The sequence below is a fragment of the Lampetra fluviatilis genome, chromosome 15 (assembly GCF_964198595.1).
Source record: "Lampetra fluviatilis chromosome 15, kcLamFluv1.1, whole genome shotgun sequence".
In the NCBI taxonomy this organism is placed as follows: domain Eukaryota; kingdom Metazoa; phylum Chordata; class Hyperoartia; order Petromyzontiformes; family Petromyzontidae; genus Lampetra; species Lampetra fluviatilis.
In genome coordinates, this window is record NC_136289.1 from 1030794 (window position 1) to 1055161 (window position 24368).

Below are 24368 nucleotides of genomic sequence, written 5' to 3' on the forward strand. Positions count from 1 at the left end.
CAGGGTGCTTCACATTTTTTTTGTTATACTTCTGATAATTTGCAACCATACCACAATTAATATACCTCCCAGAGAAGATTCCAGGCAACGTGTTGACAATGATGGTGAACAAGTATAGACTGGCCTAATGAAGCTAGTTGTAATTACTTTCGAAACGTCGTACTCAGATTGTAAATGTTGTGGCTTGGCTCTCCAACACACCGGTGTGCTGTACTCGTGACGAATTGGCATGTTCTGTTTACGTGACAACCCTTTTTAGTTGGCTGTGTCGGATGGTGGCGGGTTTTAACGACACAGTTCAACTGAGTCACAGACGCACTTCTTGGATGCAACACGTTTATTAATCCCAACACACGGGGTAACTGCCCTTTAACGAGATAACAACCTGTGGTGGTGAACCACCAGGCTAACTGCACTAATTACACCGTAACTAGCAACAACGGACCAGACCACAGCTTGGCTCCAGGTCCACGTGTTGGTGACTCTGTCAGATGTAGAACGTAGAACGTAGATTCTTCAGGATGAACAACAGTAGCTGGTCCCCTTTTTTGTGGCAACAAAACAGGTGTTAAGATGTTAAAATACCAAACTGAAACCTTTTACAAGGAATCATGTCTGCATTAACCACAATACTTGTGGTCATAATACAAACAAAAAACATACTTTGATAATATATGCATTGTCTTTCAACTGATTGGTCCACACCAGAGACAGCTTTCTGTGGAGCCGAGTCTCAAAAGGTATTATACCAGAGGACGCCAAAAGGGGTACAGCACAAAGACAAGCACTATCAGAGTAATGAGAGCTCGGGGTGAGCAACTACATCATGGGACCTCCTTTGCCAGTACCAAAATATGAGAATAGGTTTTCCCCTTTTTTCTGGCAACAAAGGTGGTCAACCCACGAACGGCTTTATTACAGGGTCCCAAGAGGATTCCTCCCGCCATCGCCTCCTGGTCTAGCGGCTTCCGCCATCTCAAAGGGACCAACATTTGCGCGCCAGGGGGAATCTTAACCGTCTTACGTGCACAGTAGCGTTAGCTGTGCAAAAGCGAGTGGGAGAAGGCAAAAATGCCATTCGACGGCCAGATGGTAATTCAAGGCACCTTTGGTTGATTACATTTTTCAGGGGCATCCTCCCCAAAAAGTAGGTCCCGAGCAAGCAAGGAAGAGCAAGGGACGTCAATACAAGAACTGGCCCTGTCAATTTGACATCCACAATGCACACCTCCGCTGTTATTCTCCCAATGATGCCTAATGAGACACTGTTTGCGGCAAAGCACGGAGCTTCGACAGGGCATAAGGTACGACATTAACGGAAAAAGATCTTATAAATCAACACTGAAATGATGGACGCTGATGCACCGGTGTCAATGAGCATCCTGATTTCAACCCCCTCTATCGATCCTATAACAGCGGACGAACCTGCGGTCGCGGCAACCACTCTATGGGCCAGCTCCGACCACTGATCCGGTTGGAGCGGCCAGTCGGCCTGATCAAAGTCCGAACCCTCCCGCACTGATGCACGATGGGAACGGAAACCGAATGAACGAGATGTGTGAGGTGGAGTCAGGGGCTGAGTGTGTGATGTGTCGCGACCCACCTTCGGGCCTAGTGAAGTGAAGGACGGTCGGGCGGATGATGGCGGTGGACCGGGGAGGCGTCGTCACGGCACGCGGCAGCCCGACAAGACGTGTCCCGGCAGGCCGCAGTTGTAGCACACGACGAGCCCGCTCCCAGGATGAGGAGATGTCTTCCGCCATCTCCTCGCCAGCCTCCACCCTGGGTCGATGCGCAGGCTGGGATGGGCTCCACGTCTTCAGGTGTATCGCACGCCTCACGAGGCACGGTACACGCTGCCAACACCTTATGCCGTTGCAAGAGCTGTTGTGCCTGGATGCATCTTGCAACCTTGATGGTAGATAGATTATTGTCGTCGACAGCCGGCAGGACGATGTTGAGGTCCTTAGCCAAAGCCAGCAATCTCTCGGGGACCAGCGAGTCGACTCTGTCGTGGTCCATCTTCAGGAAGGCAGCCTTCGCTCGCACCAAAAGTGCGCTATGGAAGGCGAGGGGCGTCTCGGCCTCCCCCCTCGACGGCGGTTCGTAAATCGCCGCCATTTGGTGAAATGCTTGAGTCAGCGTGGCCCTTTCCGATGGCGGAATGGTGGGAAACGCTGCCCGGGCGTCGTCGTCAAGAGCGGCGGGAAGCGCTCTCAGCGCCTCTGCCTCCGTCCACCCCGCCAAGTCGGCGCTCGTCAGGATCTGCCGCTTGAAGGCCACCCAGTCGCCTCTGGCGGCGGTACTGCACCCACATATACGTGGTGTCCGTGATGTCAATACATCGCACGCCGTGCCTCTCTAGAGCCGGGATTACACGGTGACATCCGCAATGCCACTCCATATTTACGCAATCTAACCCAAAATCCTCTCTTATGGATGATATTGGCCGCGAAAGCCTACGTGTTAAAGTGGAGACTCTTTGACTTTTTAAAGCTATTAACATACGTTTTTTTTTATCATGTTCCAGTGTGTTATCCGTTCTTTTTCAATTAAAACGAGAGTCCCAAATAAGTGTAAACATTTTTTGAAGCACCCTGTATAGCGTTCTTCGTGCAGGGATGATAAAGCACTGTACACAATGATCATACCAGGAAGCACAACGAGCATTATAAAAATAAACACCTCACATTGTAAACAAGACAATAAAATGGAAGGCAAGAGCCTAATGGTAAGATCAGGTCAAAGCCTTTCTGGACAGGAACGGTCCCGGAGAGGGCGTTGTCAGATTTCTAGAACTGACAGCCATTACCATTGAGGTGCAGAGTTTCAAAGTTGTTTGTTTGTCAACGTTTGTGGTTGGAACATCGGTGCAAAGTGATGTCCACGCGCCAATATTGGTCAGGTGGCATTGAACCGGCGCAGATGCTATCGCTTCTGTAGAACACGTACCATGAGTATTGCTATGCACAACACCATGACATGATGTGATTTCCATCTATTTATTTAAACATAAAAAAGAATAGTTAACGCTGTATTTAACGGCGTAATACTTGTCCGCAGACTTTCTTTTGTTAACATGGCAGCTGAAGAATTCCTCCCAACATTGGGAATGTTCTGCACCATGCCGATCACCGGCGTGGCTCAGTGTCGTGGACACCCAGAACTGGGCTGACCACGCCGTGGTCAGCCCAGATGGTCAGCCCAGGTCCGCCAGCATCGTAGCACAGTGCCTGCAAACCACCGCGCACCCGCTCCGCAGTCACAGCACAAGTGCATGCACAATAATACCTTCAACTTGTGAGTCTGCGCCAGTGCGGCGCAGTCATCGCACGCTCTCCGTATAGAGAGAGGATGACTCGGAGGCGTGAGGAGGAGCCACAGACGAGGTGGAAGGCAGCAGCAGCAGCCCCGTGGTGTGCCCAAGCTCCTCTCTGTTTAATAAACACGTGGGAGGAAACAGGAGCACCCGGAAGAAAACCCACGCGTGCGAGGGGGCAACACTCTATCCCCGTACAGATGGGAATAGATGGAGAATAGTGCCACATTTTGCTGTACCCCAATCTCTCCTGGCGAACCATGGTTTTGGCGCCTCCTTGATGCTCACGACGTTGATGTGCGCCACCCATCCTCGCCTCCAGCAGTGCGCCACCATCGTGGTCGACGTTTTGTGACACAATTCGCTCCCAGAGTGCCCGCTTGTGTTGTCAACCCTGCGCTGTGTTACCTGTTCAGACTTGCTGTATGTCTGGCTGAGGAAAGTGTGGGTGTGTGAATACCATCAAAATTCTGGGATTATGGAGCTTATGCAATGCAGTGGCGTTAAAGTTGACTGACAGGGTTATAGTGACTCAGTCTTTCGAAACATTTGCAATGCAAAACCTGCGTGATTAGTAAAGTCACAACTCTGCCGCCATGCCATCGTCATATTGGTGGTGTATTCATTTTGGGGGGATTATTAAAACGCAGTCGTGTTTCTGTGGAATTGGTAACGTGCTTGAGAGCAGCGCTGCGTTGTGCCTTGTGGCACCACCGCTCCTGGAATTCACTTCTGAGGGGGGGGGGATGTCTCTGAACCTCTTTAAAGCCCCGTAGCCCTACATTGTGAAAAGGAGCCAAACCAGAAAATAAGTTACAAACGTGGCATCACGTTTCCAGACCAGTGTAAACATTATGGAGCAAATTACAGCACTGCAGTAATAGTTAAGATGTATTGCAACCAATTTCAATAATAACGATGAAAAAATGTACAATATATTAAGCGCCTTTCACCCAGAGATCACAAGGCGGTGTAAAAAAAATAAAGACAAAGATATCCCGTATAGCTTGAAATACTGTTCGAGCAAGTGCTGTTAGCGAGTTGCAACTATGAAGGCCAAGACGTCACGCTCACACACACATACATGCTCACACCAATAAAGTCCCAACTCGAAACAAAGGATTCAAGAAATAAAAGAAACCCTTAAAAATGAGTTGCGTCTTGAAGGCGCTATTTGAATAATATGAGGGGGAGGGGAGTCAGCAGAACGAACGTCCAGTGGACGTGAATTCCACAGCCTGGGGGTCACGCGAGACTATAGCCTGGTCACCCATCATCATCATAATCATCGTAAAGTGGCGTGACCTGTGTATACACAAAAACGGCGGACTTGGAAGACCGCAGCGCTCTTGTTGGAACACATGAGGCGAAGGAGGAGGCCCTGTAAATATGGGGCGCCACGGTGGCTAGGAGATGTTAACTACCTCGCTTGGTATACAGGAGGTCGTGGGTTTCGATCCCGACCATTACGTCTGAGTGTTTGGAGTTTGCACGTTCTCCCCGTGATTCGCGTGGATTTTTCTCCAGGTCGTCTGGTTTTTCCCTCCACATTTAGAGTATTTGGCTGTTATAAATATCCACGTGATGATGATAAGCCACTTCATTTTGGAAAAAAGAGCTACATAGCTCAGTTGACCTTACCTGGTAAAGTAAATAAAAAATAGTAAAAAAAATTCTAATATATGTGAGTGAGCAGCGTCATTGAGAGCCGCGTAGGTGAGGAGAAAAATGTCGAACTCTCTACTCGATACCGAACTGGCAGGCAATGGAGAGATGCCAGCATGAGGGTCACATGTCAACATGCGTTCGAATTCTGACCGGCGTATTCTGCACGTGTTGGAGGCGACTTAGCCGTTTTAATGGGGAATGCAAGCAAAGAGTGACTCGCAAAAGTAAATGCGGAGAGAAAAAATGTAACTCACGAAGTAGCTTCTCAAGTGTGTCTGCAAGTGAAAGAAAGGTGGGGCGCAGGCGATGTGTCTAAGATGAAATAAATAAATAAAGGGGTTAACGATCTTGTGGGGAGAAAAAGCATCAGGAAATCATCAGTAACAGCAGAGCCATCACGGCGATGTAGCTTTGCGTGTTTTTGTTGTTGTGAACACACAGGCCGGATAAGCAAACCCTGCAGAAGTAGCCCCATTATTGAAGTCGACTTACAATGGCAATGAAATTGGAATTGGGACCGCGCTTTGTGTTGATGATGAGTGCCGAGGAATTTCCCTCTGTGGGTTTTCACGGGCGGGGAACTGGTCGGACGAGACTGCGTGGCCAGGCCCTCGAAACTGTACAGCAGGCGGAGATCGAAGGGCAGACGGACGAGTCGAGACGACGCCGCCGCCGCTCTGTTGTTGTGAGTTGACGCTTCGGTTTTCCGAGAGGTGGTACATTGTGTGGCTTTGCGAGAGCCACACTCCTGACGAGTGTTTTTGTGGGGTTTTTTTACGTCAATATTCTGCCACGTTTTTTACCCTGCCGTATTTGTTTCGCAAGTTTACCCGTCCCTTCCGCTGCTGTCTTAGTCGCGTGTTTTAAAAAAATATATACATTCATATTGCATATCGCATCTCGATGCTGTGATCAGTCTCAGAACGGCAGTGTCTAATGTTTGTCACTGAACATGTGCAGTGATTGAATGATGTACGTATGTTAAACCTCTTTCGCACCGTACGTAGCCTGACTATAATTAAGTATGCCATTTAAACGTGACATTCATCAACACTTTCGACGGGCGAATGAGTGGAAGGGTGTGGGTGGTCACCAGGAACAATGGACAGATAGAATGGATTAATTATTGGACGGGCGTGTGAGACGGAATGTTACTACCCGCTTCAACTCTGCGGCTTCCGATGGATGTGTTGCTTTCCATGTGCGCGGGGAGTTTGACCCCGTGAGTGTGTTGACACCGACTCGTGTGACCCTGGCTGGCTTTGTGTGTGTGGAGAAGGCGCCGGGAGGTCCATGCGTCCCACTCGAGATTTACATCCGGCAGGGGAGTCGAATGAAACATGCATTGATTGAGACGATTTGCATTGTTTTGCTGCTGTATATTTCCACTTGATACGGCACTTCGTTGATCTATCATTTGTGGCCAGGTCGTTTCTAGAAAAATAAGTAATGCATGGTAAAAAATGTTTTAAATGTATTTACCTATTCCTCTACTTTGCACATCTATCGTGTGTTTGTACTGTCTGTTGTAACGTTCGTACCTGCCCCATTACTGGATATCTGTGAAAAAAAGAGCTTTATAGCTTATCGGATTCCTCCAGCGTGAATACATATTCTGATTCTGGGTGGCAACAGTCGACAAGACGGCGGTCCAAGTGTTCCCGCGGGCGTGCCCGTCATGCTGTTCTTGACTCTGATAAGCACTATGTGCGGATAAGAATGTGTAGGAGAAATAAACTAAAACAAACACATGTACGCACATCGCCTGTAAATATCGTGTGTGGAGCAACAACTGTGTTGTGTGTTGTTGTTATTGCTTTTAAGAAGTGTGTATGCGCCGCCGTTCGGCGCTGTGCACGTGTGCATTCCGTGGTTTGCTGTGCGCGTTACTTCAAAAGCTGGAGACAGCAGCTATGCTCCGGGGTTCATGATGACCAAGGGTTGTTTCTGTTTGTGCAGAACTGCATTGAAATTTTAATGTAAATCATCATTCACCTACTGGTAGACTTTCGCGACCAATATGATCAATAATCGAGGTATTTTGGGGGTTGATCATGTAAACATTATTTGTCCTGAAACCCACCACAGCCAATTAGTTAAGTTTGTCATGTAAACAAAACGTGCCAATTTGTTACTGGTTCAGCACACCGGTGTGTTGGAGAATAAACCCACAACATTTACAATTGGAGTACGACGTTTCGCTGGTAATCACAACTAGCATCATCAGGCGACAGCCCAAATTGTGGAAAACATCCTCCTGTTTCGGTCTTAAATATTTTCCTCTCCTTCCCCTCTTTCACCTCGTGTCTCACATTTCTAGCTGCATGATCGCAATCCAATCTTGGATGTCACAGCACTTTCTCTTTAGCAATCCTTACAAAACCCCAATTATTGTATTCCCTGCTTCCCATTCCCCTCCTCCGTGTCCTACTCTCGTTCTCGAGTCATAGAATAACGACAGCAGACCAGTGGCGGATTAAGCTAGTGCGGGGCCTGTAGCATATGTTATAAAGGGGCCATAAATAAAATAAATAAAAACGCATACATATTAAAGCACAATTTTTGTTTACTTGCATAGTAAAGTAATTGTATTTTTTCATTAGCTATAACAGCCAGATAATACGACAAATCGCTAACCTTAAACACCCAGTCGTTTATAAAAGTTTAAGGCAGTGGAGTACTATATTAATATAGCAAGTGCAGAATCACTGAACCGGAATTGATAGCTTGAAAGCATTTAGCGCGGGCCCTTGAAAGTGCGGGGCCCGTAGCATATATAGCTATTACATGTGTAGCTACATATGTAGTAGCTACACAAGTAGCTGCATATGCTACTGCAGTTCCGGATTACCGGCACTGCAGCAGGCTTGTGTCAGCCACCTTCGTGCAATGCCATAATGTCATACTGTAATGCAATGGCGTCATACATACACGTGATGTGACTTCCTTAGCATCTCCCCTTTTCAAATAACAATTTAACAAGTTAAATTCAAATAACAATTCAAACAGCCACTAAACAACACCAAATTCAAACAACACCAAATTCAAACAACAATCAAGAATTCAAAGCAAATCTACTTGAGACATAGAATTAAGCAATTGCTGACATTTAGCTTGAATTAAGCAATCGAACAATAATCTAAATATCTATTTCCTTTTCTGTTCAGCTGTCCACCTCGATCAGCTGTTTTAGATAAAGCCTCTCCGCTGGCTGTGACAGTCGCCCACTGAGGGTATAATAAACAGGGCGCTTTTGTGTGGACATTGATGAGCTGCCAGCATCTCTCCAGGTTGACGTACTGGGTCCTGGGATGCTGACCGGCGCGGTTGCTTGCTCCAAGTTGCTGCTTTCAGGCGTGCCTGCTAAAAATAAGTAATATTGAAAATACTTTTTTTTTTAAACACGCTTTAATGAAATGTACCGTACGAGTAATGGCATAACTCCACGACTCCAGGAAGTGGCCCCGAGGCTTGCCATAACGAAAGGGGCCTTGGTGATTTACAGCCAACGTGAGTTGAGTGTGGACAATTAGACCCAAGGCGAACCATAACATAAAAATATGGTTTAAACATTTGTTTTTTTATTTTTTATGGTAGAATGTATTTTCATCAGTATGACATAAGTATACCAAGTTTGCAGTCGATACCACATTGGGAAGTGGGTTAAAATTGAATTACAAGTGTGTCATAATAATACAACCACTCTGCTCTCCCGGCTTCGCCCGGTCCTGCATGGCCCCTTTGCCGGGCGAGTGAGTGAGCGTGCGGGCTGCACACAAAAGCGGCCCTCTGGAGTCGGCTGCTCTGCCACACGCAAATCCCACCGGTTGCATCGACATCCGCGAGATACGAGCTTGGTGCAGCTTTCTTCACACTGGTACTCCGTTCCTAGCGGCCTGTTCCATCCCCGTGTCGTGGCTTCATGCGGACGGGTTCACCAATGTTCAGCTCGGGGAGGTCTTTTGTGTTGAGGAATCGTGCCGCTGCTTCGGAGGTTCGCTTCTTCCGCCACGGTATCTCAGGCGCGCCTCGTGTACCACACAGGGCTCAAGCAAGTCGTTAGTCACCGGCAGTGATGCCTTCAGTCTCCTAGACAACGGGCGCTCTGCTGAGCTGCTATCCATCGTGTCTTCCTCCGATGCAGGATGGCTTTCCACGCGTCTTCACCCTCACTTGTAGCTCCCTTGCTCAGGTTCTGCACGATCTCGACCGGAGATTCAGCTTCGCCATTCGCCTGCGGGTGGTGTGGGGGAAGAGGTGGGAGAGCTCAAACTCCCATTCCACAGCAAAATCGCCGCAACTGCTGGCATGCGAATCGCGAGGTCCATTGTCTTGCGATGAACTCGATCCGACTGGCAATGACGCGAAAACTGTGCCATGTCGTCTCGGCAGACGAGTCTAGCAGCAACTCGTCTTCGCAGAAGTCCGAGTGGTCGGTGGTCGACGTTCAGCAGATCATCTCGGCAGCCGTTCTTGAATAGGTTCATGCTGACAATCTTCCGAGGCCGGGTTGGTGTTTCGTGTGACATCACGGTTTCCGTCTGCTGGGCAAGTGCGTATTCGCTGCAGGTGCAACAGTTGCTGACACACTCCTTCACCTCAACCATGCATGTTGGGCCACTACTGTGTGGCGCGTGCCTGCCTGTAGCATGCTACAGACGTAATACACACGTCATGCGAATTCTTAAAACAACTATCTTCTTTGCCCCCCTTTCTGCATTAGCCCTGCCCGTATCATCTGCCAGTAAATCTTGGAGTCATCATTGACTCCCCTCTATTTCCGACCACAAATCTACCACAACCTGTTCCTGCCGTTTTCACCTGTGCAGCGTTCGCAAAGTCCGCCCCCTCATCTCACCCATGGCTGCAAACTAAAAAAAACCTCCCTCCCTCCTCATCACTCGACTCGATTATTGCAACTCCCTCATGCTTGGTCTTCCCTCCTATGCATTCAAACCGCTCCAGCAAACCCAAAATGCCGCTGCCCGGATCGTCTCTAATCTCCCCGACCACTCCCACAAATCGCCTCTTCCCCCTCCTCTTGCAGCCAACCTGGCTTCCCGTCTACCATTGTTGCCTTTTCAAATTCCTCACCCTCGTTCACAAATCTCTCCCCATGGTCTGGCCCCAACGCGTCGTCTCGCGTCCCTCGTCTCGTCTCTACGCCCCATCTCACCCTCTCTGTTCACAATCCCAGCTGCTGTCGTTCCTCTGTCCCCCTCCTCCATGTGCCCAGTCTCGATTCGGTTCTTTCTCGCTTCTGTGCCCCATAACGCTGGAACAAGCTGCCCCCTACACGTCAAACAGTCACCCCCACTATCCATTGTTCCTTCTTGCCTTAAAAATCTCACTTATTATCCCTCGCTTACCCAAACTTTTCTCCCCCCCTCTCCCTTCCTTCCCCATCATGGACACCATCCCTCGTCCCGACTTGCCTACCCATCCATCACACCGGCTCATCATTAACCACCCATTGCCACTTTCATCATCGTTAATTTCACGCATCATCATCCCGTGCCGCCATCCTTCTCATCAAATCATCTCATCACACTATTCTGCTCCACAGTTTGCTATATGAATTAAAAACAAGATAAATTAAGATAACATAAGATAATCAATATTTTGGTCATTTATGTTCACGTAAGACAGTGAAAGCTGAAATATGTTTTAACTGAACAGCTCTTTCAACTGTACTGTTGTTTTATCGTTTTTAAAACTGATACAATTGACAGTGGTGGTGGACCACTGATGGATATGGTGGTGGTGGATCAATGATGGACTTGGTGGTGGTGGATCAATGATGGATTTGGTGGTGGTGGATCACTGATGGACTTGGTGGTGGTGGTGGATCACTGATGGACATGGTGGTGGTGGATCACTGATGGACATGGTGGTGGTGGTGGATCACTGATGGACATGGTGGTGGTGGCGGACCACTGATGGACATGGTGGTGGTGGATCAATGATGGACTTGGTGGTGGTGGATCACTGATGGATTTGGTGGTGGTGGATCACTGATGGACTTGGTGGTGGTGGTGGATCACTGATGGACATGGTGGTGATGGATCACTGATGGACATGGTGGTGGTGGATCAATGATGGACTTGGTGGTGGTGGATCACTGATGGATTTGGTGGTGGTGGATCACTGATGGACTTGGTGGTGGTGGTGGATCACTGATGGACATGGTGGTGGCGGATCACTGATGGACTTGGTGGTGGATCACTGATGGACTTGGTGGTGGATCACTGATGGACATGGTGGTGGCGGATCACTGATGGACATGGTGGTGGTGGATCACTGATGGACTTGGTGGTGGATCACTGATGGACATGGTGGTGGTGGATCAATGATGGACTTGGTGGTGGTGGATCACTGATGGATTTGGTGGTGGTGGATCACTGATGGACTTGGTGGTGGTGGTGGATCACTGATGGACATGGTGGTGGTGGTGGATCACTGATGGACATGGTGGTGGTGGCAAAACACTGATGGACATGGTGGTGGTGGATCACTGATGGACATGGTGGTGGTGGATCACTGATGGACTTGGTGGTGGTGGTGGATCACTGATGGACATGGTGGTGGTGGATCACTGATGGACATGGTGGTGGTGGTGGATCACTGATGGACATGGTGGTGGTGGCGGACCACTGATGGACATGGTGGTGGTGGATCAATGATGGACTTGGTGGTGGTGGATCACTGATGGATTTGGTGGTGGTGGATCACTGATGGACTTGGTGGTGGTGGTGGATCACTGATGGACATGGTGGTGGCGGATCACTGATGGACTTGGTGGTGGATCACTGATGGACATGGTGGTGGCGGATCACTGATGGACATGGTGGTGGTGGATCACTGATGGACTTGGTGGTGGATCACTGATGGACTTGGTGGTGGTGGATCACTGATGGACATGGTGGTGGTGGATCAATGATGGACTTGGTGGTGGTGGATCACTGATGGATTTGGTGGTGATGGATCACTGATGGACTTGGTGGTGGTGGTGGATCACTGATGGACATGGTGGTGGTGGTGGATCACTGATGGACATGGTGGTGGTGGCAAATCACTGATGGACATGGTGGTGGTGGATCACTGATGGACATGGTGGTGGTGGATCACTGATGGACTTGGTGGTGGTGGCGGATCACTGATGGACTTGGTGGTGGTGGATCACTGATGGACTTGGTGGTGGTGGTGGATCACTGATGGACATGGTGGTGGTGGATCACTGATGGACATGGTGGTGGATCACTGATGGACATGGTGGTGGTGGTGGATCACTGATGGACATGGTGGTGGTGGATCACTGATGGACTTGGCGGTGGTGGTGGATCACTGATGGACATGGTGGTGGTGGTGGATCACTGATGGACATGGTGGTGGTGGATCACTGATGGACATGGTGGTGGTGGATCACTGATGGACATGGTGGTGGTGGCGGATCACTGATGGACTTGGTGGTGGTGGTGGATCACTGATGGACGTGGTGGTGGTGGATCACTGATGGACTTGGTGGTGGTGAATCACTGTTGACATGGTGGTGGTGGTGTATCACTGATGGACATGGTGCTGGTGGTGGATCTCTGATAGGCATAGTGGTGGTGGACATGGTATAATTCGTCAGCGCTGCACATGTACAGTTATACCACAGTTTACGTGTCCCCCTTTTTACGTCGTGTCACAAATACGCCGTAAGTGTATTAACAGCGCGACTACCCCATGCGTCGCCTCAACCCACACTCACGTCGCTGGCAGCAGCAGCAGCAGCGTGCTTCCTGTCTCGTTATCCGTCGCCTCTCAGCCTTCGCCTCCACCTACTACTACCCTGTACACGAACTTGCTTTGCGTGGCGCATAAAGAAACGTACTGTTCTATACAGTACAAGTTCTTATTTAGGTGCGGGATTTTAGTGATTTTGAAGAAAAAAAAGTAACTTTTAAAAATATATTTTTTTAAACACGCTTGAATGAAATGTACCATACGAGTAGTGGCAGAACTCCACGACTCCAGGAAGTGGCCCCGAAGCTTGCCATAACGTAAGGGACTGGTGATTTACAGCCAACGTCAGTTGAGCGTGGACAATTAGACCCAAGCCGAAACATCAGTATGACATACGTATGCCAAGTTTGCAGTCGATACGACATTGGGAAGTGGGTTAAAATTGAGTTACAAGATTTGAGGATACGACAAAAGACAGGGTTGAGGATACAACAGACAGAGTGAGTTAAATAAAAGCGTTTCGATATACGTCGTCGGACCTTTCTGGAGCGCATCTCCGACGTAGACTGGGGTATCCCGGTACATCGATTGTACTCAAGCATGAGCCGTGGCTGTACTCGATAACGATGCAGACGCTTTGGAAATGTATCCCTTTCAAAAGCCTGTTTGAACAAGGAATTCCTCAAACGCCTCTATAATGAGAAGGAGGAAATGTGAGTGTTAGGGTCTCATGTCATGCACATCTTTTAAATATCTTTACGAGGTCGTGGGCGTCTGGGTGTTCTGCCTGGTCACGTCTTCAGGCTCCCCTCCCTCGACGTTCACTTCACCCAGTTCGAAACCGTTCTACCATCGCTCCCCAATGCTGGGTGGGTTTCATCGTGATCGTGTTTCGTGAGTTGGTGAAGCGACTCAAGGGTCTGTCCTAATTAGTGCACGGTTTATATCGACATCCTAAATATATTACCACAATTTCCCGACCCCCCCCCCCCAAAACCCACGGGAACAAAACCCAAAGCGAGTGGATATTGAAAGTAAACCGACAGGCGAACGACCAAAAGAGGTAATATGTCTCCAAGTGCTGCATGGGGCTTTTGTTGACACCGATTCTGCCCGAGGTGCAATGAGAAACACGCACAGAGAGGAGAGCATCTTTTGTACTGTACAGGGACTCCTCTACTTACGAACGAGTTAGGTTCCAGAGGTCTGTTCGTAAGTCGATTTGTTCGTAAGTCCAACTTTACTCCTGTCGATCTCAAACATGTTGTATGGCGTGTACACTAAACACGAGAAATTGCTTAAAAAATTGTTTAATCTCACATAGATGTAGACGCCACTGGTTCTTCACGGTTAAACTTTCGACTCTTGGACATACGGACAGGTTTGTTCGTATCTCTGAAAGTTCGTAAGTAGAGGAATCCTTGTGTACACATTCGTACTTTACATTGCAAACGCACATCATGCTCGTTGTGCTGTCTTCCAGGTGTCGGCTGAAAGAGAGCCAACAGCTCGTCTGTTCGGAAGCAGACCGGTACATCAATGGAATGTGAATCACTAATTCTAAAGGGTTCCATGGACATTGAGGACGAGGATAAGCTGCTTTGGGACCAGCTGGAGCGGTTCCGCGAGGTCATCGTGAACAGCATCAAGGTAGGGGGGGGTGGATGTTGCTGTATTGCACGGGTGTGTTGTCTCAAAGAGAAATGGCTTTTTGGGTTCAGCATCGAGGAGTGCCTCGTTCTCATTCTCCATCCCACACGAACCATTCCACCATTCCCGCCCCTTCTTCACTCGCCTCCGTGAGCCACCAAAGATGCCAAGACCCCGTCATATAAACAATGCGGCATAAGGACGATGCATCGATTCATCGATTGACACTAAGGGGCTGTCCATAAATGACGTCGCGCACCTGGGGGGGGGGGGGGTCAGACATTTGTGACGATGTGTGAGGAGGTGGGGGGGTTTGAGAAATGTGACGTCACATCAAAATGCACAACTTTAAATAAATCTAGACAACACGTTCTACTTAATTAAATAAACTTTTTTTATAAATGTTTTCTCCTACAACATCAGAGTGCAGCACCACATTAAATACGCACTACAATGACAATAGTTTAAAGCAATTTGAAACATGTTTTTTTTGGGGGGGTGGGGGGGGCAGAGCTTTGTGACGTCATATTTGAGGGGGGTCTGACTTTTTGTTACGCCGTGTGATGAGGGGGGGGGTCAAAAATCGTCCAAAATCGCGTGACGTCATTTATGGACAGCCCCTAATCCTGAAAACACCGTGGGCGTAAAATCCATGACCATATGTTTCCATGTGTGTATATTGCATACAATTGGTACACCTGACCCCTGCATCCACTAGAGGTGCTACAATCACCGTGAGTTATTCGGAGAATTAACTCTCGAATTGAAACCGTGACTCCAAGATGGGAAACAATTCCTGTGATTGAATGTCAGGGGTGGCTGTAAAACAAACCTCGCAAGGCACACGTGTTCGTGTCTAAGCTTGGCTCGGTGGGTGCGGCATGATAGTTTATATGATAGTTGATACGATACAGCATTTCACAGTGTTGGCCTTTGCTTATCGCACGTGCGGGAGTGTATGCTGACACAGATGAGTGCGTGTCATCCGGTCGGCTACGTGAATTTTTCAGCTTGGCTTCCCGCGCTACAAAACCTTGACTTGGACAACTGTGTGAGGTTGCTATTGTTTATCACATCCCAGAAATAATAGTCACCTGATTGTTCTCGAACCATTTGTGAAAGCCTGAATAACACATTTTGGGAATGGATCTCTGTGGATGAAGCAATAATGATTCGTCATTGCCTGTAATGGTGACTTGAAAAGCCATGGAATGGCAACTTACAATTGTGATCGTGTCCCTCAATCACATTAATTGATGAGTGCTCGTGATCCCCCCCCCCCCACCCCCCAAATGCGCAGGCCTCAAGGGTGACGCATCACCTGCGATCGTATGGGGTCATCTCCGTCCAGGATGAGGAGGAGGTGACGTGTGGTGACTTGACCCTCAAGAACGAGGCCATGCGCATGAGTGAGTGTCCCCGTTCCCTGGTCGCCTCGACACAACTCGGTCATGCGACCCGCAGGAGCTACCTTTGATCACGTGGTTCACTCCCATGACCTCAACTTTTATATGATGATGTTATGCCTCCACTTGAGTACAGTTTTAATAAGTGTCGTTTTAAAACGGATGCTATTTTTCACTTGAATCAAGCAACGCGTTGATGATTACCAAATCAATAACGAGGCAAATCACGATGATTATTGATGAGAGAAAAGGTAATCCTCAATATACGGTAGAGCTTGGTGATTTGGTGTATTAACATTTGCGAGTCCTGCTATCCGTGTTGTGTGTGACTTGACTTCACTTATCTGCAAAGTTGTGGGCAATGTGATGGATCTGCCAGTGAAACCTTCACTTATCCCCAACAAATAATTCACGGATATCTGAATAAATTACATAATTTCCCAAAGCGCATACCAGGACAAAGTGCCGGTTTAAGACCCGATGTTCACCCGTGTATAACAGGTGGATTATTCCGTGGGATTCCACTTGTATTGTGAATTTTCGTCAGGCGAGCCGAAAGTTCCTTTAAATGGCTCGGGAATTGAGCTGCGCGAGCTGCCTGTGTAACACATGGGGTACTCAAAGCTTCTGAATTGAAAGCATCCATGGGCAGGAAATAATTCCTATGCATGTTAAACGCATCACACAGGATGTGGATGAAGGGGTTTAAATGATGAAGAAGACGACGACGATGATGATGATGTCTGGCATTGACAGGGTGATGGTCACTCAAGTGTTGTGAGATGGCGCTCGATGGTTTGTTGACCGTGATGATGATGATGCTGTAGCTGTCGCAGGTAATCAACCTGCATGCTGGTGGATGACAATGATGACGGGGGGGTCGGGGATGGCGAACAGGTGCGATGCAGGGGGTGCTTGCAGCTCGTAGCTTGCAGCTGTTGGCACACAGCCATGATTTAAACTTCATGGCTGTCTAAATTGTAATTTTTTTTTTATAACTCCACAGTTTGTGCATTGTTGCAAAACATGATTTTCTGGAATGGACTGCATTTCCCCTGATGGCACATTGAAGTGCTGCTGTTCATTCACTGTGGAACAGACCTGTGCAGCACGATGTCGATGCAGCAGTGCCCTACTGTGAGGACTCCTTTCGTCGTGTAAATTGTGCCACGTTGACAACGGCTGACAATTCGATTCACTTTTGTTTCTATTGCTTCTGTCTCGAGTCCGATCAATGCGGTGTTCATTGTGCGATGCTTCCATCATCCTCACCGGTTTTCACCGGCAGTAATTGATGTTGATGACATTTTCTGTGATCGTACTTGTTTCCAGACAGCTTAAATTAGTATTTTTTACAAGAGGAGGGGGTGAGGGGGAGCATGAGTTACCAGAAGGCTTTGGGCAGAATTTATGGCACTACCATAATCCCGGCAATTCTGTAAAAATCACCCGATAATGCCGGATGTAATTACCAGCGAAATGACAAGGTACTCAAATTGTGAATGTTGTGGATTTACTCTCCAACACACCGGTGGGCTCAAGTAGTGACTCAATGGCACGTTTTGTTTACGTGACGAACCTTACTGGTTGGCTGGCTGTGTCGGGTGGTGCGGGTTAACGGCACATTAATACTCGCGCGATCTAACCCAACAAAAAACCCTTATTATGAATACCATAATCCTGCGGAGGTTTCTCGAGGTTGAGCGGTCAATACCTGGTGGTGCTTGGAGCGAGAAAGCTCCCAGCACATGGAGCGAAAATGTCACAAACACAACACACGGTGGAGCCAGAAGTACATCGGAGGGTTTCGAGGCAATAAGTGGTGGAATGGCTGATCACGTGAGGGGAGCTTACGACGCAGCCACCTTCTTCACAATATTTATTCACCCCCCCACCCCCAACGCGCGCGTGCATCTCCCAGAAGTGGAGCCTGTCATTTGTGCCTGGCAGGACCCATGTCACGGGTTGCGTGGGACGCTTTCCCCTCGCTAGGCCTTAGCCCTCTCTTTACATTTCAAATCTTTCTGTTTCATTTATCGGCACTCATTCGCGTTTCCCCTTTTTGCAGTTACCAAGGAGTGGCCCCATTTTCTAACTGCGCAGAGACTACGCCACGTCAAAGTGGGGTACCATTCCACCGCAATTTCACAACATTTGTAGTTTTCTGCCTAAAATTGGAAATGAAAACAGGTTATGCCAGAGTAAAGATATCGACCCTAACTTAGTTTTTTGTACATTTTATGAACCTCGTGCAACAGGCATCGGGCGGCAGAGGAAGCGGTGTTGGGTGTGGTGGCCATGTGATGATGATGATGATGGACATCATTGACAGCTCGGAGTGGGATGCAGTGCAGCTGTTTAACGTTTGAGGAATGAGGAGGAGGATGGGAGAGGCCCTCAAACAGTTCTGTTATTGTTTGGTGGTTTCCGTATTGATGACCGTGAGAATGTCCGTGTCTCTAGGCCGTTTGTTGGACATCTTGCAGACCAAGGGCAAGAAGGCCTACGAAGTGTTCATGACACTGCTGGAGACGCAATACCAAAATGTCTACACCAAGATCAGTGGAAACCCTCCTAAGGCTGGCCAAGGTACGTGCTTTTGTATTTTTTGGTAATTTATCGTTATGTATTTGCATGTCGCCTTGTTGTCATGGGCATTCTCTTCCTGCGTTTCAGTTAATGGGAATAAAGATTGTACAATAACATTTCCATATATGAAAATTTGTACTTTATGTGTATGTATGTGCATTGGTCTACTTATGCACATGGGGAGTGGTAGTGTAGCGGTTAGCGTGTTGCGCTACAAATCTGGTGACCAGAGTTTTATTCTCACTCATGGCCAGTACCAGTGAAAATGATCTCAATCGGTTCTGGGCCTCCCCTAGGTGAACTCAGCCCCAAATGAGTACCTGGTGCAGTGAATAAACATTGCCACTCGGGAAACAAAGGCGGCCGGGCGTGGTGCTGACCACCCATCCCATCGTGTGCCGTGCCGGCCTTAATAGGTGCTACTCACTCACAGCACTTGCCCCAAAAGCCCCTGTTAAGGCTATAAGGGGGATCCTGTTCAAATAATCGTCACTGGTGTTGGCTGTGAGCGGGAAACAAACTCTGTTAGCCGGGTTTGTAGCGCAGAGCGCTAACCGTTACACTACCGCTCCGCAAAGCCAACAGACACACACATACATGTACACAACCTCCCAGAGCATTTCCCTGCTGTTTCTAAATATTTCGACGTGAAAACGATTGTGTTCTGGTCAACACGTTTGACATATGAACTGTTCTAAAGCCTTCTTTTGTAACGTGAATATAATTGCTCTCTAGGGTCGCACAACGCGGCATGTTCAGTGGAGGTCTTAGCCGTACCACGGTGGCTCTCTCTAGCATCGTGTGCGTGGACCCGTAAAGCGCTCTTGTAAAGAAGGCGGAGATAGCACACAGACGGCATTTGCGTTGTGATTATTGAAATGTCTCACGTTTATCCTATTTTCTCTGTTCATTTTTTCATTTTAAAATGTTCTGCTAAATGGCCAAGTACAGTCATCCCTGTGACATTATCCTTCCATGTGGAACTGCACACACGTGTAATTGAAACACATTTTTAATTTTACAAATTAATTTGCATTGAACAAACGATTCAAGTATGCACAGAGGGTAGTGTGCATGGGAATTGACACCAGTAGTCTAGACACAATGTGAATGACAATGATTATTACGAACGGTGACTACTTCCTTAACTCGGATAACTCTCTAAGGAAGGACGGGAGAGATGGGGGGGGGGATAGGGAGGGATGGGGGGGGCTAAATGTGCGAATGAATCTTAAAAAGCAATGTCCACTAGAGGATAATCCGTGAACGGGTTCCAAGTTGGTGATCTGCTTCCTCCCTGCCCCTTAATTTTGCACTTAGATGTTCTATAGCGGCCATTTTTTTTTTACAATTTATTTACTCATACCTGCATTGATGGGGCGGCGGGGGGGGGGGGGCATGCTAATTTATTTTAGAACTGCTTTTTGTGTTTAGTTTGTTGTCCTTCTTCCGCGCCTCCGATTAGCACCGTTGGTAACGTACGGTGCAAAATATGTAAAAAATACATACGTGCATACGTACGTGCCATGCTTTTCTGAGATCCACGTGCAAACAAGGTCCACGTTGTGTAATTAGTCTCTTTATTGCGTTCATTGTATGAAGGGATAAATCATCTGTTTTGAGCCATGCCTACAAAGCCACTCTTGCAGTATTAAAACCACATGTCACCCATGCATTGATTACCATGTGCATGCTCACATGCATGCACTTGTCCTTTGCTACATACAGACAAATGCCTTCGGCTATGAATGGCTCCGTCAAAACCCCTTGACCCCCTTTCCGCATCTCTCTCCCGTTGTTTCTCGCAGAGTTTCCAGATCCGTTGCCGCTGTTGGAGCAGCATCACATGGCCGAGCCGTTCCCCCGCTGCCTCATCGCGCAGCTCGTGCGGCTCGAGTCCCAGCTGTCGTCGAAACAGCGCGAGCTGGGCCACCTGCGGGGCAAGATCGCCGCCCTCGAGGATCGACTCAAAATCCTGGAGGCCAAGGGCGTGGAGCTCGTGCAGGTGCAGGACCGCCTGCAGCGTGTGCAGGAGGAGAGGGACAACTACAGCGACGAGCTGGCGCGAGGTGATCTCTGGGGTTGGGCTGGGCCATGCGGTGCGCGGGGCGAAAGGTTTCCAAAGTGGCACATCCGGTGTTTAAGCATCCCCTTTTTACCAATTTTAATGGGTTTTCTCGTTTTGTTTGTTTAACAGTGCCGTTAAATTTATGATTTCGAACTCCTGGAGGGAGGAGAGGCAGAAAGAGAGAGAGAGAGACGAGTTAAAAAAAATTGGGGCTGGGAAATAGTGAGAGAGTGAAACAGAATGAATGGCGGCGGCCTTGAGGGGCTCACATACAGCTGTCGGGCATTCGAGGTCAAGCCAACGTGTCCCCCCTTCAAACGCAGGCGGGGCTATTGCTCATCGCTGTCGGCAGTGGTGGAAATTCCATGCTTTTGGCAGGCAATAGTCTCACATTGCACAACCACCGTTTCAACATTTTCCAACATAGTGGTGCCTACTTTAACCACCCTGGAGGGATTATTAATTCATTTAACCTGCTATGAGGATGATCATATTTCAAGAGAGAGTCGTGAGCTTTAGCCACATTGCCGTCAGGCGTAATCCTTTCATACAGCTGCGATATCCTCTTCGAGCGAAGGGACAGAGGGCAGAGGAATTACGTTTGGTGGGGCAGCGGTGAGCATTGGGTTTGCTCCATGGAGGCAGAGTTCAACACCTGTCTGGATTAGGTACACAGCTGGAAGGCAACACTCTTGGCAAGTCCTTGTCAGAGGCTGCAGCTGCCCCATAACTCGCATCATGACTGTCCTTAACTTGAGACGGATTTATCCCCGTTCAGTAAACAGAGGTGGGCACCTGAGAACTCATTGAGACTCACAGTCTTTTCCTTGAAAAACAGGCACAAAATCCGTAACAAATGAGATTACACTTAAATAATGTGAGTTCAAATTTTAAAAAATTTACACAATGAAAAGATGAATCTCTCAACGCATTCATTTTCTTCTGTAAAATGTGGCCATGAAGCAAGAAAACACCTCTATAGTCACGTGCCTCGATACTGTCTTCTGTTGAACTATACAAACTTACAGCATTCATTGTCAATGTTATCGAAGTGTCTACTCATCACGAAACCCGTGCTGCCTTCGGTAGTGCGCAATTGGGGCACGCAAACCGCCGTGAGCGGCCGCTCGTTGTGCGCTGCGAGCAGGGGAGGTGCCGTAGCAGCGAATGTGGCGGTGGCGTTGACGGGAGCGGTGGTTAGTGCACCACGCTACAACCCGAGTTTGATTCCCGCTCACGGCCAGCACCGGTGACGAATATCTTAGCTGGTCCTGGTTCTCCTATAGGTCGACTCGGCCTCAAATGAGTACCTGTTGCAATGTGGCCACCCACCCCCTCTTGTGCCGTGCTTTTCGCTAACAGCGTTTGCCCGAACATATGAAAAAGTAAGAATAGGTTTTGCCCTTTCTGGCAATAAATCAATGTTTGCATGTTCACCACAAGTACGTCTGGTTAATGCAGACTCGATTCTTTGCGAAAGGTTTCTATTTGGTGTTTGACCATCTTCACACCTCCTGTTTTATTGCCAGAAAGGGTAAAACCTACTTTTATTTTTCATACGTTGATACTGGCAAAAAAAAGGCTCCATTGATATTGCTTGCCCCAACAGTGTGTTAAGGCTACACGGGGGGGGGGCCTTTGTCGTTGTTGACAGTTAAAGATGAGAACTACACGCTGGCGATGAGGATGATGACGATGAGCAACGAGCGCACCGCGGCGCACATGAGGTGCCGTGAGCTGCAGCTGGAGGTAAGCGCCAACTCAACGATCCCTCGCCCGCGCCCGCGCTCCGAGCGGGAGGGACGCGTGCCCTCTCGCAGGCGGGGGGATACCGCTCTCGCGCGGAGCGCGCCGTGAGACCGAGTCGCGCGGCTATTGTGGCCGTCCTGCCGTTTTATCATGTCGGTTGATGGCCGAGTCTGCATGAAGTCACACGGATCGATCGTTTGGCAATTTTCGAACAGCTCGTTTCCTCCCACAATTGCCAGAAAAAGCCGAGTGCTTTTAACACGTGCTTGTGTGTTGTTTGATGTTTCTCCCGAGTCTATGGCCTACGTGGGGGATCTGTGTCTGTGTGTGTGGTGTGCACCCTGATAAATATCGCCACTGGAGAATCAAAGGCGGCCAGGCGTGGTGTTGGCCACCCAACCCCTCGTGTGCCGTGGTGGCCTTCATAGGTGCTCGCTAACAGTACTTTCCCCAAAAGTCTGTTAAGGCTATACAGGGGATCTTTGCCTTTTGTGCACCCCCTGCCGAACGACGGACACTGCCCCCCGCGGCTCTTTCTGCCCCCCCCCCCCGCGGTAGGTGGACGAGCTGAAGCACGTGTGCAACGAGGCCAAGCGCGAGTGCGAGGTCGTGCGGCGCAACTCTCGCCGCGTGCTCAAGGACATGGAGCGCAGGCCACACGCGGAGGTGCTGCTCCAGCTGCAGCAGGAAAATGCCCTACTCCGCAACCGCGTGGGCAAGGTGCAGCTACGCTCCTCCTCTCTGGCACATCGCTCGAGGTCGTGCCACGGCGCTTGGCGGCGGCGGCAGCAGCACCGGTGGCGTGGAGGCTTTTAGTCGGTTGCCTTTGGAAAGTTTCTGGACGGTGTCAGGCTTGAATGTATTTCCTGGAACGTTGTTCGTTGAGCTTTGTTGTCACGTGCGACTTGCGTTGCGTGCCGGTCAATTGGTCGGCCCATCATAGGGTCATTAGTCATTATTTTTGTTATCATCGTTAACTGTGATTACTGCGCAGTTACCGTGAGCATGAAAATGAAAACACAATCCATGCACTGGCTCAGAAAATCGAATTTTAGCTGAAGATCTTTTTTTTTGTGCCTCTCATGGAAATTTATTTGTTTTCTTCCTCATTTACATGACGCAAAAGCCCTTTTGGAAACACTTAAAGTGTTAACATGGGACCTTTCTTGCCAGTATCAAAGTATAAGAATAGGTTTTACCCTTTCTGGCAATAAAACAGTTGTGTTAAGAGCATGTTTTTGTTTGCATGTTCACCACAAGTTTGTGTGGTTATTCTTTGGTTCTTTCGGTTAAGTCACGTCTAAAGATAAAATAATAAATTAAAATAATAGCATATTACGACGTTTCGATTGCAACACAAGCAATCATCATCAGGCATAAAAGAAATAGCAACAAAAATCTAACTAGAAAACTATAGACAGACATACAAGCAGACAGACATCACAAGGACACACAGAGAGAGGACACATATCGGCACAAAGAGAGGGGTCGTTTCTGTGACGGTCCCTTAAATATAGAGAGGGGGGGCGGGGACGGAGAGAGGGAGGGGGCAGAGAAAATTAGCATATCAATGAGTGGACGGCAACGTGCTGCTGCTGCGCAAGTAAGATGACGACGTGGCACGGCACGCAAGCTTGAAAATTAGGAGAAGGGCACACTAAAATTAAATAACCTCGCAAAATATCGAAATGTGATGTAATGCAACACATCACATTTCGATATTTTGCGAGGTTATTTAATTTTAGTGTGCCTCTCTCCTAATTTTCAAGCTTGCGTGCCGTGCCACGTCGTCATCTTACTTGCGCAGCAGCAGCACGTTGCCGTCCACTCATTGATATGCAAATTTGCTCTGCCCCCTCCCTCTCTCCGTCCCCGCCCCCCCTCTATATATATTTAAGGGACCGTCACAGAAACGACCCCTCTCTTTGTGCCGATATGTGTCCTCTCTCTGTGTGTCCTTGTGATGTCTGTCTGCTTGTATGTCTGTCTATAGTTTTCTAGTTAGATTTTTGTTGCTATTTCTTTTATGCCTGATGATGATTGCTTGTGTTGCAATCGAAACGTCGTAATATGCTATTATTTTAATTTATTATTTTATCTTTAGACGTGACTTAACCGTAAGAACCAAAGAATAATTCCTGCAGTCACGAAAGCTCCAAAATTAAGTTTGTGTGGTTAATTCAGACATGAT

At 48.4% G+C, this 24368-nt stretch overlaps 1 protein-coding gene across 1 annotated transcript in view; it reads left to right on the forward strand.

Annotated features, from left to right (window-relative positions):
* The first annotated feature begins 14254 nt into the window (after window positions 1-14254).
* The window catches only part of LOC144936048 (caspase recruitment domain-containing protein 11-like), a 49272-nt gene continuing 39158 nt past the window's right edge, over window positions 14255-24368 (forward strand). The window contains exons 1-6 of the mRNA XM_078862857.1: window positions 14255-14365; window positions 15666-15774; window positions 18235-18360; window positions 20169-20429; window positions 22083-22177; window positions 22736-22897. Coding sequence (XP_078718983.1) covers window positions 14255-14365; window positions 15666-15774; window positions 18235-18360; window positions 20169-20429; window positions 22083-22177; window positions 22736-22897 — 864 coding nt within the window. The remainder of the gene's footprint in view (window positions 14366-15665; window positions 15775-18234; window positions 18361-20168; window positions 20430-22082; window positions 22178-22735; window positions 22898-24368) is intronic.